General features: G+C 38.8%; 2 protein-coding genes across 7 annotated transcripts; one reads left to right on the top strand and one right to left on the bottom strand.

Annotated features, from left to right (window-relative positions):
- Positions 1-3,406: 3,406 nt before the first annotated feature.
- On the top strand, positions 3,407-4,973 carry LOC135643706 (probable transcription factor GLK1). 5 transcript variants are annotated; one of them, XM_065161022.1, is made up of 5 exons: positions 3,407-3,797; positions 3,868-3,942; positions 4,009-4,136; positions 4,438-4,474; positions 4,572-4,973. In XM_065161022.1, exons 2-5 carry the CDS (start codon positions 3,882-3,884, stop codon positions 4,640-4,642), a joined length of 297 nt encoding a protein of 98 aa, XP_065017094.1. In that variant the 5' UTR covers positions 3,407-3,797; positions 3,868-3,881; the 3' UTR covers positions 4,643-4,973. The 5 variants fall into 5 exon arrangements, with proteins under 5 accessions (XP_065017094.1, XP_065017093.1, XP_065017092.1 ...); XM_065161023.1 differs by having other exon boundaries at positions 3,416-3,797; positions 4,023-4,136; XM_065161021.1 differs by having other exon boundaries at positions 3,408-3,942.
- A 3,117-nt stretch (positions 4,974-8,090) lies between these two features.
- On the bottom strand, positions 8,091-16,020 carry LOC103992991 (shewanella-like protein phosphatase 1). Of its 2 annotated transcripts, none has more exons than XM_065161017.1 (10): positions 15,771-16,020; positions 14,921-15,021; positions 14,180-14,293; positions 11,165-11,424; positions 10,169-10,326; positions 9,510-9,682; positions 9,301-9,389; positions 9,157-9,226; positions 8,675-8,776; positions 8,091-8,335 (listed from the first exon to the last, which is right to left on the bottom strand). In XM_065161017.1, exons 1-9 carry the CDS (start codon positions 15,925-15,927, stop codon positions 8,708-8,710), a joined length of 1,191 nt encoding a protein of 396 aa, XP_065017089.1. In that variant the 5' UTR covers positions 15,928-16,020; the 3' UTR covers positions 8,091-8,335; positions 8,675-8,707. The 2 variants fall into 2 exon arrangements, with proteins under 2 accessions (XP_065017089.1, XP_065017090.1); XM_065161018.1 differs by having other exon boundaries at positions 10,169-10,304; positions 11,215-11,424; positions 15,771-16,015.
- Between the last annotated feature and the right edge of the window lie 1,641 nt (positions 16,021-17,661).

Here is a 17,661-nt window from a genome sequence, read left to right as displayed (position 1 = left end):
CTATTGTTATCAACACATCACCAACAACTTGCATGGTCTCATTTATATCCATGCACTATCGCTTGTATTGATCACTATCAAGTTAGGTTATGATATCAATTCATTTCTTGAACTTAGCCATGTCAATCTTTTTATACAAACATATTCTTCCCAGTATACTTATCCTCGTGATGCCTTTGACATAAAGCATTGATCATTTCGCTAAATATTAATTTCAAATGCTTACTATTTTAAGGGAGTATTTTTCATACGTGTGATTGCCATTTAAGTAGTCTTACTAGGTCTACAATATTACATGCCAAATATATTTTAGTATATTTATCTCATTATGATAGCATATATCATAGACTTAAATTATTATTTTATCTTAAGTGTGACTGAAGCCATAACATTGGATACTACTTCCGATGGTTTTAGAGTATTGAGATAGATTGATATTTTGACTATAAGGATTCTAATAAGTTGCAAGGTAGAAGTTGCAATTATAAGCTATAACGATCACAATATTAAATTGACATTATTTTGAATAAATAAGAATATTATTTTAGGCATCAATGATATAGTTATCAAGAGGATTATTTTAGGCATCATTGAGCACATACTAAGAGGATAATAAATGTCTCAAAGAATTTGTATAATAAAAGTTAATATGTGATATAGTTATCAAGGATTGACAACAGTTACGGGTTGGGCCAGTATGACTGATGCTGTGGTGGTGCATTGTGTTGATCGAAGAAAAACTAGGAGGGAGCAAAAACTGATTTATATTAACATAAAAACATATCAATCGACAATGTTTTCAGATCTATTTCACCTGATGGAGAACTATTAGTTCTTGCCATACAATCGATATAGGAGTTACTGAAATTCCACAAGCACTTCAAAACTTATTAGATGTACCCATGAAGTTATGTCTTTGTTAGGATTTTGTCCAAAAAAATAAATAAACTGGAAGATATAGCTTATTTTTGAATCCTTGCATAGATTATATCATGTTTTTATTTGAGAGACTTTCATCTGTTTCTTAGTGTTAGAATCGATAACTCCTATCGGTATTAACTTCAGGTACCAAAATCTTTGAGGATGTTTGCATCAAGCAACACATTGGAATCCTTCTCATCCCAACACCATGCAGATGACCAGGTCTGTGTTTACTTTTTGTATACTTGAAATTAAGTCTTACTTGAAAATTAAGTTTTCTCTGATTGGCTTGGCTTAGGTAGTGTCATCTTGTTGCATAAACAAGGTAGTGTCATCTTGTTGCATAAACAAGGGACTTCTCATCCCAACACCATGCAGATGACCAGGTCTGTGTTTACTTTTTGTATACTTGAAATTAAGTCTTACTTGAAAATTAAGTTTTCTCTGATTGGCTTGGCTTAGGTAGTGTCATCTTGTTGCATAAACAAGGTAGTGTCATCTTGTTGCATAAACAAGGGACTTCTCATCCCAACACCATGCAGATGACCAGGTCTGTGTTTACTTTTTGTATACTTGAAATTAAGTCTTACTTGAAAATTAAGTTTTCTCTGATTGGCTTGGCTTAGGTAGTGTCATCTTGTTGCATAAACAAGGTAGTGTCATCTTGTTGCATAAACAAGGGACTTCTCATCCCAACACCATGCAGATGACCAGGTCTGTGTTTACTTTTTGTATACTTGAAATTAAGTCTTACTTGAAAATTAAGTTTTCTCTGATTGGCTTGGCTTAGGTAGTGTCATCTTGTTGCATAAACAAGGTAGTGTCATCTTGTTGCATAAACAAGGGACTTCTCATCCCAACACCATGCAGATGACCAGGTCTGTGTTTACTTTTTGTATACTTGAAATTAAGTCTTACTTGAAAATTAAGTTTTCTCTGATTGGCTTGGCTTAGGTAGTGTCATCTTGTTGCATAAACAAGGTAGTGTCATCTTGTTGCATAAACAAGGGACTTCTCATCCCAACACCATGCAGATGACCAGGTCTGTGTTTACTTTTTGTATACTTGAAATTAAGTCTTACTTGAAAATTAAGTTTTCTCTGATTGGCTTGGCTTAGGTAGTGTCATCTTGTTGCATAAACAAGGTAGTGTCATCTTGTTGCATAAACAAGGGACTTCTCATCCCAACACCATGCAGATGACCAGGTCTGTGTTTACTTTTTGTATACTTGAAATTAAGTCTTACTTGAAAATTAAGTTTTCTCTGATTGGCTTGGCTTAGGTAGTGTCATCTTGTTGCATAAACAAGGTAGTGTCATCTTGTTGCATAAACAAGGGACTTCTCATCCCAACACCATGCAGATGACCAGGTCTGTGTTTACTTTTTGTATACTTGAAATTAAGTCTTACTTGAAAATTAAGTTTTCTCTGATTGGCTTGGCTTAGGTAGTGTCATCTTGTTGCATAAACAAGGGACTGTACATGGATCCTTAATTTTGGGTTTCTCAAATATTTTTCTTTACCTTTTTTTTTTTTTTTTTTCTTGTGGCGCATTACTTACGAACTTGGTTATTAAGGTTTTATTGGTTTAGATAGTTTTATTTGTTAAGAAATGTGTATGCTATTTCTTAGTAACCCTAACTGAAAAGGATGGAAAAGAATAGTGTGGGGGTGATTATGGCATAAATGACAGTTGAAGAGATTGCAATATTGGGATAGTATCGGCATGTTTTTGGGCTTGCTTTTAGTACCAAAGTTTAAGATTTCTTACAAAACTCTTAATTCGAAGAATATATACAAGAAATTGCCATATTGGGATAGTGTCAGCAATATGAATTAGCAATGAACATGATGTGGATGGGAACTATTGAGGGTGGTCTAGAGCATGAGGCTCCCACTAATACTGGGGTTGGAGAGGTTTGCAGCTTTACTCCGACAAGTAGAGAGGTGAAAGGTTGCTCTTATTTGCTTCAGAATAAATGAATGTTTGGCTAGAGGATGTTAGACTTGGAGAGTTGTATAAGGTAAAGATGTGGGGTTAGTGTTAATGTTTTTGATAGTTGCATTATGAAAGATGGTTTTATGGGCTTGTGGTTCTCATGGGGCAGGCAAATGACATGTAGCTGAGAGCTTTTTAAGGTGATTGACTGGTAAATATGAATTACTTATTGTTGTATCGGTCCAGGTTTGGAGTTAGATTTACTTGAATGTCATGGTATCAAATATCAATTTGGTAAAAAAAAAAAAAAAATGATTAGGTTGCATAGTAGTTGAAATGTATGGGGTGAGCAAGCCAAAATAACCGAGTAAGATATTTCTGTTGCACGAGCTATTCGCTACGTGCGGTTGGGCTCTCAACCGTAGTCGTCTCCTTCCTACCAAACCCAACCATCTTTCTTTCGCCATCAAGCCAATCTCGTGATTCCCCAACCAAACTCTGCGCAACCCTCGAAACCAAACCATTATAAATAGCCATCCTCCCACTTGTACACTCCCCTTCACTCTCGAGCCCAACTTCGATTAGGCCAGAATGGAGTCGGTGAACCATGATGGATGAGTGCACGTCGCTACAGCCACGTGAGCCAATGCAGAGTCGAGAAGCTAAGTGCCCTTGAGCTCACCCGACGTATGCAGCCTCACCCACACACTGGAGCTGCTCACTGAACTGGTCAAAGTACTCTGTGTAAACAGAGTCCTTTGACCAGTTGTACACAGAGTACTTTGACCAATTCAGTGAGCAGCTCCTCCGTCACCTCCTCGACACCGATGTGTGATACGGCGTCCGGTGCCGCTGCCTCCCTCGCTGTCGTAGGGCTCCTCAGCCACCACTTCCGCCGCCACCCGATCCCTCCTATTGGCACCACCTCTATCAAAGTGTACGCACGTCTCTCTCCCTGCGTCTGCTGCCTTCATCTACTCCAAGTCGCTTCGTCCTTCTCCGTGCAGGGAGGAAGAGAAGGATGGGTTCCACATGCCATGACCCAGGGAACTCCTTGCTTCCCTCAGCCACTGCCGGCGGCGGTAATCTGCTTCCTGCTTTGCTCATCTACTTCAAAGTGTTTGCTGTGCTCACATTTCTGATGGCAGAATCAATGATGCAGAGGTTTCCGGCTCCACCACCTGTTCCGGGCATCGTCCCCCAACCCATGTATAGACCGATTCCTCCTCCCGTGACCGACCACTCCAGCTCGCAGCTTCAACTTGATGCTCATCCTGTAAGCTCCTCTTATTCTTCCGTGGCATCTTTCTCTCATCTTAACAATGTAGTCGAAACCATATAGTTTTCGACTCTCAAACATCTAAACATTTGAGATAGAAAACCAAACACAATCAGAATAATTCAAAATATAAAAAAATTGAATTTGGTGCATGTTCGCTGTCTTTTATCTAAGTTTATATAAAATATAAATATAAAAGGACTGTTATTGCCCTGCATAATCAATGTCCGATCATCTACTACTTTGATCTTCCGAACATTCATGATGCATGAATCATTGACATGCTTTCCCATGACAGGTTGATCGGGAAAGTCTTGTATCTTGTGTCCAGGAAGGTGCTAACTAAGTTTGGTGTTCTTTATCCAGAGCTTTCCTTTGAATTATCTTGGCTTATTATGATTCTCACTCTTATGAATCCCTTCCTTCCATTAGGGTTCACCTCCTGTCTTCCCCATGGATTGTTTGTTTCCAGGATGGTGTGGAACTCTAATGTTGCAGTGTAGCGGTTTCTTCGGTACAGAAGCAGACCTTCAACTGTTGTGGGACAGAAGCCATGATTAATAAGCTCAAACAATTCCCTAAAGCTCAATAGATCAAACATGTCTGCCGTTTGAAGAGGGTCTTCTTATGCCTATAGGACATATGCATATGCTTCTTCCATTTCTCTTCTTTACTTGATCCTGCACCTGCCATGAGATCTACTGAGATCTTGTAGCAGTATGTCATATGGTAAGCTATACTTATATAAACTTGATTGGAGTGGTTGGAAGTTCATCATAGACAATGGATAGTGTGTGTGTGTGTGTATTCATTTCTTATAGAATAGAGATGATGTTGATGGCTAACAAAAAGGTTAGATCTACCGAAATCTAACAGTCCTTTTCCTTACTATTATCAACTTGTCCTATATATTAAAGAACATTATTCACAGGGTTTGGCTTATTGTCCTTTTCTAGACCTTCTAATTCCCTTGACGATAAGCAGATCATTCAACATCTGCTAACCGATGACGGCAGCATTGTGTATGAGCTACGGAATGACGGCAGCATCATTCAACATCTTCTAATTCCCTTGCCATATCCTTTAAAGGATATGGGACCTGACTTTAGATTTATGTCTTATATATATATAGGCACAAATCCAACCCCCGTCGGCCACCTTTTTTAATTTTTTTATTTAAAAATACATATAACAATTTGGTTCACCGCATTAGTCGATTCACATGAAAATGAGAAAAATGGAAAGATGAATGAGAATATTTGAAAGTGCGATATATATATATATATATATATATATATATATATAAGCGAGGAGGAGAAAAGATTTTGACGGTGATAAGGATCCGTGTGACGAGGTAGACGGTGGCAATCGACATTGAGTTCCGGCGTCAAGATTCGGGTTGGAAATGATCGACTTGGGCCATAAATGGCACTTCCTGAGTTGGCTTGCGGCGTCAAGATTCGGGTTGGACGTGATCTGTGTGGGCGTTAAATTGAGCGTCTTGCATTGATTTGGACCTTTTTACTTCCAGGCTGAGATTACAAGAAGCCCAAATGATGAGTGTCCTCGCCATTCTTGTTCGGTGTTTCTCATGTGTCGCGCGATCCCCACTTCTCCGAGAAAGCTCTCGTCGATGGCAGGCTCCCACGGACCCGACAAGGCCGCTCCTCCTTCCCGCCACGGCGGATGCATCGAGGCCAGGGCCGTGGCTCCGGTGGAAGCTTTGGGAACCTTGGTTCTTTGTTTTTTCTTCTCTTTTCCTTTTCTTTTGATCGTTCTCGTTGTTATATATTTTCTCTTCTTCTTGATCTAGGGTTAGGGTTTATGTAGATCTAGGGGGTCAGGATACGACGGCACCGATGGATCCGACGAGGTCTCTGCGCCTCCTCGCGGCGGCGAATAAAGTCGAGGCCCTGGCGGTAGTTACGGTGGAAACTAGGAATCGAGGCTCTTAGTTCTTCTGCTTCCCTTTTCTTCTGAACGCCCTGGTTCTTTTTTTTGTTTTTTTTTTCATTTTCTTGATCTGGGGTTATGGTTTGTGTAGATCTAGGCGTCAGATTCGTACGATTTCGACGGACCCGACGAGGCCGCTCCGCCTCCCCGCGGTTGGGAATACAGCCGAGGACGGGCTGATGGTTACGGTTGAAACTAGGAATCGAGGCTCTTAGTTCTTCTGCTTCGTTTTTCTTTTGCGCGTTCTCGTTCTTCGTTTCTCCTTTCTTGATCTAGGGTTAGGCTTTGTATGGATCCAAGGGTCAGGTTCCTACGGCTCCGATGGACCTGATAAGGACGTTTCGCCTCCGCGCGGCGGCGAATACAGCCGACGACGGGCCGGTGGTTACCATGGAAACTCCATGAATCCTGGTTCTTGGTTCTTTTCTTTTTTTTTTTTTCTTTTCAACGTTCTTGTCGTTCTGTTTTTCCTTTTCTTGTCAAGCATTTATGCTTGTGTATATCTAGGGTTTGGTTCTTGGCGCGGTCTTGATATAGGTGGTGGCGATGGATATGGGGGCGGCGAGATCTCAGTGGGGAAACAGGGGAGGTGGTGACCGCAGTGGAGGAGGTGGTTGGGAAGGTGATTAGCACTGCCCCACCCAAGGACTGGCCGGTGGTTACCATGGAAACTCCATGAATTCTGGTTCTTGGTTCTTTTCTTTTTTTTCTTTTCAATGTTCTTGTCGTTCTATTTTTCCTTTTCTTGTCGAGCATTTATGTTTGTGTATATCTAGGGTTTGGTTCTTGGCGCAGTCTTGATATAGGTGGTGGCGAAGGATACGGGGGCGGTGAGATCTCAGTGGGGAAACAGGGGAGGTGGTAGGGGATACCGAGGTGGTTACCGCGGTGGAGGAGATGGTTGGGAAGGCGATTAGCACTGCCCCACCCGAGGATGGGCAGGTGGTTACCATGGAAACTCCATGAATCCTGGTTCTTGGTTCTTTTCTTTTTGTTTTTTCAACGTTCTTGTCGTTCTATTTTTCCTTTTCTTGTCGAGCATTTATGTTTGTGTATATCTAGGGTTTGGTTCTTGGCGCAGTCTTGATATAGGTGGTGGCGATGGATATGGGGGCGGTGAGATCTCAGTGGGGAAACAGGGGAGGTGGTAAGGGATACCGAGGTGGTGACCACAGTGGAGGAGATGGTTGGGAAGGCGATTAGCACTGCCCCACCCTAGGTTCTTGGAAGTTGAGGTCTAAGCACGGCCCTGGAAATCTAAATTTTTCGCAGATTGAAGTGCAACAAGTGTGGTGCATTTTGAGCCCAGTGCTGGCACTGGGAATGTTGGCGGCAGAAGTGACAGCGAGGAAGGAGTTATGCCGGAACTGTGGTGGTAGGAACGATGATTATGGGGGAAGGGATGCTTGATATGCTGGACGAGGTGAATCTTAAAATAATAATCAGGGGGATAAGGGCCGTTATGGCCATGTTTGTTCCACCAGCTCCAGCTGCATATGGTAGTCCTGTAGGAAAATTCCCCTCCCGTTTCCTAGTCCATGTTGTGAATAGTTTTTTTTTCTGTCCGCCTTCCAGTAGCTATGGTGGCGCCAGTTCTTACCCTTCTCTGTATGGATCTCCTCCTCCAAACAGATATGGAAGTGAATGTCTAGTAGCCCATGGTGGACTATCGTACAGCTAGAGGGGGCATGGTGACCATATGAACCCTAGCCATGATAGTGTTGCTCCACCTCATGGTGGAGGTGGTGCCCCTGTTAAGCTATATGATGACAATTGCAGAGAATTTTGTGATAATTTAAGGACTTAACATCTCAAACAGATCTTTTTTAATGGTATGCACAGGTATTAGTTATTTTCTATTTTAGTTTGCTTTGTTCTTTTTGTTCACTGAGATAGAGTGGTTAATTAGGTCATGTAACAGGACAATGGTGCCTCTTTTTTGGAAATAAAATGTAGTTATTTTGTAATTAAAGCATTGCTGATTCGTCATAAACAGAGTTGAAAAAAAAAAAAAACCATTCTTTCCTTTTGGAGCATAACGACTTGCTGAAGTTTAACAATTTGCTTTCGTTCGTGCATATTTATACAATTTGACCATAAACAAAATATACAACGTTTTTAATAGGTTGAGGGTATAAACTGGACAACCTATTTGAAGAGTTGATTTTTTGTTCCTTTCACGGCCATGCATTCATCAACCGTTGTGTTCGTAAAGGTGTGTAGAGTCTTCTGTCATGTATGCCCTGCACCAAGTAAAAAAAAAAAATTTTCAGATAGTCCAAAGGTAACAGACATTTTTGGAGAAGCCAATATCTCTCAAAGCATCTCATCCAAAGAGCTAAAAGAGTACGGTTGCAATCCTTTTAATTATTGTTGTCATCCCTAGTTAAAGTCTAAATGAAATGGGGACATAAAAAAAAGGCTCTTTTTACCAAATTTCTCTCATCCGTGTAAAGAACCTTTGTGTGTTCTTTCATAGCAAAAAAATGAGGAATTCCGCAGAGGTAGTGCAAAAATGAATAAAGGTCAGCATGCTAAAAAATTGACATACAAGATTGAATAGAAAATTTTAATAAGCATACCTTTTTGGTCATACTGGAAATTTTAGAGATAGTTCATGACTTCAAACAAGTCATTTTGGTTGTGCTTATAACCCTTGCTTTATCATCCACAATTTCCAAAACCTGGTTTGATCAAATAATAATATCAACAACCATAATAACAGTTTACTTGAAAAATCAGAATAAATGCATCTTGACAAAGATTTGGGACTCTTTCATTTTCTTAATGCTAAAAAATCTTCTCAATGTACTATCTCTCATGTCTAATCCAGCTCCAACTACATTAGGAAAGACAGTCTTAGGATGTGAGACATAAGATCAGTTTCCATTAACATCATTTTTTATGACATACTTAAATAGAAAGGATGATATGTCATACCTGTTAACACGTTTAATTATGCGCACCCTTTCTATTTAATTATGCGCATAATTAAATAGAAAAAAAAGGTTCATGATAGACATGACAAACCAAAGAACATTATCTGGTGTTGAATCATATTTACCTCTGGTCTTGAATTAAGAACTCCACTAGACATGCCCACATCAATACACCATATTCTTTCATTATATTTGCTGCATATATAAAAGTGAATTTAATTTTCCAAGAGTTGAAATGTCTACTTTATTGAAAGGATGATATGTCATACCTGTTAACACCATTAAATTGTGGAGTATGGCCAACCACCATTCCCTTTGCTCCTACAGCTTGCAATGTTTCTTCCAGAATAGAGGATATCTATGTAGAAAACAGATCAGTTCAAGAAGTAGATGATAGAATGAAAAAGATCCAATAACATATCAACTGTGAATAAGATTTTTCTTAGGTCATTTTGTTTGGTAGGATGAGACTACATGCCTGCAAAATTTGGTACTTAGCATCTGCTGAATCTCTTGAATACAGACGATTCCAAACAATACTATCATAACCTCTGGTAGCTATGAAAGGAACTGCCGGACTATCACTACTTTCACTAAAGTCTCTCATCCAAAATGATACTTCTTTGTTCATCCTCTCCAAACCATATGCAACTGCACAAATTTCAGTATGTTGTCACAGATGATAAGAACAATGGTTAATCCCTGCACTCTAGATTGTCAGAAATACAGAAGAATGCACTTTATTACAACCAGATATCTTCATTTGCAAGTATATTATGACATGAAATGAATTTCAGTGACAAAGTTCAGTGACTATTCAGAAGCTCTATGAGTCTATGTTACATGCTTGTAATATGCTCGAGGCAATTATTAATGGGCTTGAAATCAAAGACTAAAATGTTTAAAGTTGATCTCACGGTTCTCACCATCCAACGTGTCACTAATACAAACCAATCAAATTGTTGATTTCCTATACAGGTTCACCCATGAGTCATCAAGTATACAAATACAGACACATACACAAACAAGTTAACTTGTGAATGATACGTACATGTGCATTCTATAGATAGCAAATAAAAGTTAATGCATGAATAATGAAACTTTTACTTAATAAGCATCAATAATTATAAAACTTACCATGATGAGGAAGAAGGCCACCATGACAAAAGATCCAGTCATCAACTTTAAGAACCACAGAATGGCGTCCCAGTTCACAAGCCAGTGGACCACCTGGCCTCAAAAGTGAAGATCTTGCAATAACAGCCTGCTGCCTCTGTCCTAATATTTTAGGAAATCTGTCAGCATAATGAAAAATTTTAGATACAAAAGAGATTTTAGCGTTTGTTACTACTGCATGCTGAAAGATCCACAAAAGTAGAGATAACTTATATTAACCACATTGTCGACAAATTAAACCATATTAAAACTTTTCTATATGAAACCTTTTAGCATGGACACAGATGTTGATTTAATACTATACACATCCAGATATCTGGATATCAACATATATCTCAAATTGTTAATTTAACCTATATCAAAGTAAGGACTGATATATTAAATTCAACTCTAGAAAAAAACTCACTTGCAGGTGCTATATCCATTTTCAGAAAAAAAACTCACTTGCTTGTGCTATATCACATGCACATGAATGTAACTTGTCACATCCCAATTAGTCCCACATCGGAAGTCGGCAAAGACTAAGTTTGACTTATAAGGATCTGATGAGTATACCATGACAACTTTAGCTTAAGTATTTTAGTCAATGGTTTGGACTAAATAGAGTTATTGGTCAGTTAGCCCATTAGACTTGGGCCGTAACATTTGGTGAGTTGACCTAGTATTTGGGTTATGACACCCCAATTAGTCCCACATCGGAAATGGACAGACTAAGTTTGACTTATAAAGGTTAGATGAGTGTATTATATTAACTCTAGCTTAAACATTTTAATCAAATAGAGTTATTGGTCAGTTAACCCATCAGACTCAGGTCGTAACATAATTTATGCATGACTTTATGACAATTTAATTTATTTTTAATCTTTCTCTAGATTAACTATGTAGATGACCAAAGCAACTTGTCAAAACTTTAACTGTATAAAGAAAGAGAAAGCAAAGTATCCAACTAACTCATACATTGCTAAAGCAAGTGAAACAGATGTGCAATATGAACATAGTGCAGAAACCTTTAGAAAATTCCAACGGGTCCAATAACTCTCAGATGTCCTTTTCTTTTTCCACCATTTAGTAGCCCTGATCCAGCCAATAAAAGCATCATCCCAGTGACCTTTGTATTCATCCAAGTAATCTAGGAAGTCTATGCACTCATCAAATGCTCCTGGATCAACATATCTGAAATCACCTTCTACATTCATGGTTTCATGATTTCCATTTACCTAGTTAGACAACAAAAAGTGGATCATCTCAAAAATCCAAGAGGTACCATACTAAGTCATAATTGTACACAGAAAATGAGTTAACAAAGATAGCGTAAACTTGCTAAGAGCATTTTCTGTTATAGACTAACACATATCTTAAATGCACGATAAAGATAACAAAAAAAGAAAAAGAAAAAAAGAAAAGGTAAGAAGATGCTAAATATTATAAAAATTAGATATCCACTGAAAATTTCTAAGATGTGTCCTCGGTATGCCAAAGGTCAAGGTAATGAATCGCACACATGCAGCATACAGGTACATGTGGCTGCATATTTGGTCCAATTATAATAAACAAATAGAAAACACTAAGTCTAAATTGTTAATAGGTAAATATATTAAGATCAAATCAACACACTGTATGGACTCATTTGAGTTATAGAAAATGAGTAAAGGCCTAGGCGAAAAAGGGACATTTTCATGAACTAGAATTAATATAATAGTAAGAGTAAAAACAATAGTAGGAATGCAATCCACATATGTGGCCACAATTCAGGGCCACACCTTATGTGAGGTGGTCAACAATTGCATATGTAGCTGCACAGACCACATTTTGGAACACTGATCCATGGAACCTCAACTGTAAATAACATTCCACAGAGTTCATTAAGTAATTGGCTTACGATAATTTAACAGCTGAAATAATTATCCTTGAGTACTACAAGAAATATTGCTAACAATTCCACAAACTCATCCTGTAGACATTGTCCTCGAACTCTCCTCCAGAGTCCTAGATGACTGGTACTGTATTTAGGGATCCTCAACTGACTTAACTTTGTTCCAGAATAATAATCATTAGTTTTCTTAGTACTAGGAGGTATCATAGTCTGAGCCAGCCATTTATCATAAATTTTAGAATAAGTGTTCCATAAAACCTGAAGAAAAAATGTGGATAATGCTGTTTACAATCCAAATTATAAAAAAAACAAAGAAGAATTTGTCTCATCAAAGAATTTTCGGTTACCAGCTATTATTGTTTCATAGAAAATGGTATTTCGGCCTTCATCATTGACATAAAAGGCAGAATATTCTGGTTGAAGGTTTTAAATTTGATGAACTGAAGCATGACAACCTAGATCATGTCCAGAACAAGAAACAACAATCGAATAATCAAGTGAGCAAACCACAAAATCTAATATCCTTTCCACTAGGACACTTTTTCACCTTAATGATAACTGTTATTAAAGATTTCTCTTTTCTATTAATTGGTTGTAGTAAGGTTTTGTTTTTGTTATACTATATGATTGGGTCGAAAAAGGTTGATCCCCAGCCAAGGCTTTTACCTACCAGACTAAAATATGCAATTTTGACAATTCCACCCCTAACATAAACTAATGTGATGATGCACATATCTGATGCCTGCACATCATACTTGGATTAGATTTGTGATAACACAAAAGATCTATGTCAACAGACACATTCACTTTTCCCTCCCAATTTTATTGAAATACATATTTTACTGTTTGATATATGCTTCAAATGTTTGTGAAAGAACGTGATAAGGATTAATTATTTAGCATCTGAGATCATATAATAATAAAAACCAATCTTCAGAATTTTGAATATTCACAAAAGAGAAACATCAATTTCACAAATTATTTTTCACCTGTCATCACAAATCCTTTGCGTTCTTGCAACATGGGGTAGTTGGATAGGCATCTGAATCCATTTCTAAAATATATATCCATGCAACACTAAGTTATTGTTGTTCCCAAAGTAGGCTTTGTGAACTTTCTTTTCTTCATATGGATTAAATAATAATTTCTTTATGATCTTTGTGATGATGTTTTTAATCATGGTATCAAATACCAATACCAGATCCATACTACTCCCCAATTGGACCAGTACAGGCCCGGTAACATTTCAGGGCAGGGTCCAAACAGAAAGAGAGAGAGAGAGAAGATGGGAGGAGGAGGAGACGAAGGTAGAGGAGAAGGCACGGGAGAAAGAGGGGGAGAAGGAGAAGGCTGATGAGGATTACTAGAAACAAAGGAAGATGCGATGGTGACAAGGCAGTGGGCGGTGACAGTGAGATAGTAGGCAGTGTGGCGAAAGAGATCAAGAGAATAGCAAGAGAGAGAGAGAAGCATGGAAGATTAAAACCAAAGGATAGTTGTCACTATAAAAGAAATATAAAATGATATGGATACGGAACAGTAAGCTTTTCACTTTTAAAACCGAGTGGTAGGGAGCGTTCCATGTACCAATTTTGGGCTGAATTGGTAAATGCCAGAGGGATCTGTCCATCCGGTTGAGAGGCCAAATCTCACAAAGATGTCTTGCCAATAACAAAAACAAACAGTTTTACTATCCTGTGTCTAGTTGTAAAAGTTCATCTTCTATTAGCATTTACCAAATAACAATGTATTTATACATACTAATCTGTTTTCTTTATATGTTTTAATTAGCATATAATATGGCAAGAGTGTCTACATACCAGAAGATACATGTAAACATCATGTTTCTTTCCAAACCTAAAACTAGTTAGTGCGATTATGTATGCCATGTGCTTCTATGCTTCTGGAACCAGTAATCCTGATCAAAGAAAATGCAGGTGCAGCAACAATATGAACATTATTTAAGCAAGTCGATAAGAGCAGGTGTGAATAGAAAGAGATCCTCATATAAGTAACTATGCAATTTTCTATTGCTATGAGTTTAGGATCCTACATAACAAGATGGAAAGAATACGCTCATAATACTTAATCATCAATACCTGAAAGACAGCACCGCCAGTGGACTTAGCTTGAATATCAAGTGATCTCAATAATGATAAGATAGCAATTTCATCTTCACCTCGATCAAGGATGTCTCCAAGTTGAACTAATACCTACACATAAAAAAAAAGAAAGAAACAATGCAATGTTTTATCTTGAACTTGTACAAACCAAAAACAAAATCTCTAACGTGGAACAAACTCTAAAACCAATAATTCACCGTTAGATATAAAAAAAATTGATGAATTATATGGGATTTTGGCTCCCAACCCCTAAAAGAAGGTTTCCATCATCTGCCTGTATATAGTTTATTTGTCCACTGACCCTTTTTAAGATATGACTTGACTATCATCCCAACTTTAAGCACAAAGGAAGACAATCCAGATTATGTGGTTTACGCTCAAAATTTAGCATAAAGGATAAAGTTGTAAGCAAAAATAATAATCATCTGCAATGGAATAAGAATATTGTCATATCTAAAGGAAGTGAATGTCAGTGTGAAAATTTCAGGGGTTAAAAAATAATGTGATTCGAAGGGGATAGCACACAAAGCCAAAACAAAATATCACCATTGATTTAGATATGACAATTTATGTGACAGTTATTAGAAAATGGATATAAGTATGCGGATGGGGTTCCAATTTTTTCTTTAAATAGAGTAGCATATATGTGATATTCTTCCCATCCTCAATGCGCAAAACAATACTATGATGGGGAACAATGATAAACTAGTGGCATACCGTCTCTCCACCTATCCATAGATCTTGGCCATCTGAGCTCAAGACTCCAGCCATTTCAAGAGCACGTCTTGTTTTTGAAAGATCCCCATGCAAATCACCCACTGAAATGCATACATCAGTCTTTGAGATACTGTGTACAGGAAATATGCAAGATATATAAACATGAGAAACTAATTAACGCAATACAAGATCAAGAACCTGTAGACAGATAAACGGGGAAAAAACCTCCAATTATCATATGCAAATGAAAAGACACTATTATTAACTTGAAAAGCTTTAAAACATATATACCATAGAATACAAATGACAGAAGAAGAAACTTTTAGGACCATACACGCATAAACATGTAGAATTACTAATATGCATCCATGGTTTATAGAATTGGCTAGAATGCCCAAGAAAGAGTCATTGAGCAACAAATAAGTATTATATACAGAGCCAATGGACTTCAATATGTACGTTGTCAACTTTCATTTGAAAGTATAACGTGCAATCTTTTTGTTCAATATTTGATAAAATTTAGAAGCAATTCCGCAACAAAGGAAACATGCTACATCATAACTGCACAAATTCTTTGCGCTAGGGGGAAAATTATTCAACTGATTTTAACAAAGAAAACTCTCAAAATGAGCCTACAGATGACACGAAATCTGAATAATCCGTAAAAAGGCACAAGAGACATCCTTAAATAAATAAATAGAACCCTACAAGATCGCATCCAAATAATTGGAAACAGAACCCCCTTCTATCTGAGTACAACACCATTAAGTGAACACAAACTAACTTGACTAGTTGAAAAAAACAGTTTTGAAGCATGATGCAGAAGACGAGATAAATAGATGCTAGTTACCAGCAACTATCCGACGACCTGATGCAGAGACAAAAGTCGGAGGATTTCCACTGACTGTGATCGGTCTAACGCTGCCATTAACATATGAACAACACACTGCTACCTTCTGGTACTTGAGAGGAGGAAGAGACAAGGAACCCAAAGAAACGGCAGCCATTACCTCCCTGTTTCCGTCCTCTCTCGGAAGCTCGACCTCTTAAGAATTGTGTCCATCGATTTTGCACGGCCACGGCAAAGAGCTCATGAGAACACATTTCCACCAAGCGTTTGAGATGAGTCGTGGTCCCGTCACCACAGTGTATCCGCACCGCGAGGCCTTTAAGTACTGGCCAAACCGACCGAATAATGAGTCCGACTTGAACCCAACTAAGCGAACCGGAGGCCGAGTGAGAAAAGCAAATCATGATCCTTCCGCTTCCGAAAATAATTAGATCAATCGGGATGAAGGCTACGCACGAGAAAGATCGGAACGTTCTTGGATTGACCATTGAAATCGCAAGAAAGAAATGATCGAAGAAAAACCACAAGCACGAAACGATTAAAAGATCACTAGGAGAAGAGGGTTTTAATCTAACCGAGGATTCGTACTTCCCCTCGATGAATCACAGAAACCTAAACGAATTTTCGCGCCATGAGATCACACAGCAACAGATTCTTGAAACGATCGAAGAAGAACCACAAGCACGACACGATCAAAAGATCTCAAACGAAAGCTACAAGAAGACGGTTTTAATCGAGTAGAGGATTCGTACCTTCTCTCGCTGAATCACGGAAAACCTGAACAAAATTTTCGCGCCAAGAGATCACACAGGAACAGATTCTTGAAATGATCGAGGGAAAGCCACAAGCGCAACCCGAGTAAAAGAACACGGAGAAGACACCAACAAGAGGGTTCTAATCCAATGGAAAATTCGTACCTTCTATCAATGATTCAAGCGAAGCCCAAACAAAATTTTCGCGCCATGAGGTACTCGGTAATAGACTCTTGAAACGATCGAAGGAAACCACAAGCACGACACGATCAAAATATCTCTAACGAGAGCTACCAAGAGCAGGGTTTTAATCGAGCAGAGGATTCGTACCTTCTGTCGCTGAATCACGGAAAACCGGAACAAAATTTTCGCGCCATGAGATCACACAGGAACAGATTCTTGAAATGTTGGAGGGAAAGCCACAAGCGCAACCCGAGTAAAAGATCACAAAGAGAAGATACCAAGAAGAGGGTTCTAACCCAAAGGAAGATTCGTACATTCTATCAATGATTCAAGCGAAGCCCAAACAAAATTTTCGCGCCATGAGGTCACTCGGAAACAGACTCTTGAAATGATCCAAGGAAACCACAATCACGACACGATCAAAAGATCTCCAACGAGAGCTACCAAGAACAGGGTTTCAAACGAATCCAATCAATCACGGAAACACAGCCCGCTAAAGAGATCAAAAAGGCAAGTAGAGGGTTCATACTTCCTCCGAATGAAACGCTCCGACCGCCGTCGCTCGGATCGAAAAGGGAAGGCGGCTCCGTGGCGCAGCGAGAGGGATCGGCCAGAGCGCGAGGCGACAGGGTTCTTCGACGCATCGCCGGCCAGAGCAGCAGTTCTCGGATCGCCGGTCTGAGTCGTGTCGTGATTGAGCGCACATCTTATAGCAAGACACCAACAATCCTACGGTTCAGCCTTTTATCTTCTGAGAGAATTCTATGTGGGTGGGGATTCGAATCCATGAAGCCATCGGGAGGTGCGGATCTCAATTCCTACATCCAATAACTTCGTATCCGCATTTGGATCCAACCACAACTCTAGATCCGATAACTCCCCACAAATGTTCATCATATGATTATTGTCATGCTAACGGGATTTCCGTTACGGATCTAATGCACTTATCGGATTCA

Source organism: Musa acuminata, chromosome BXJ3-7 (genome assembly GCF_036884655.1).
Source record: "Musa acuminata AAA Group cultivar baxijiao chromosome BXJ3-7, Cavendish_Baxijiao_AAA, whole genome shotgun sequence".
Classification (NCBI taxonomy): domain Eukaryota; kingdom Viridiplantae; phylum Streptophyta; class Magnoliopsida; order Zingiberales; family Musaceae; genus Musa; species Musa acuminata.
Note: the sequence above shows the minus strand (reverse complement) of the source record. Positions and strands in the feature narration are given on the sequence as shown.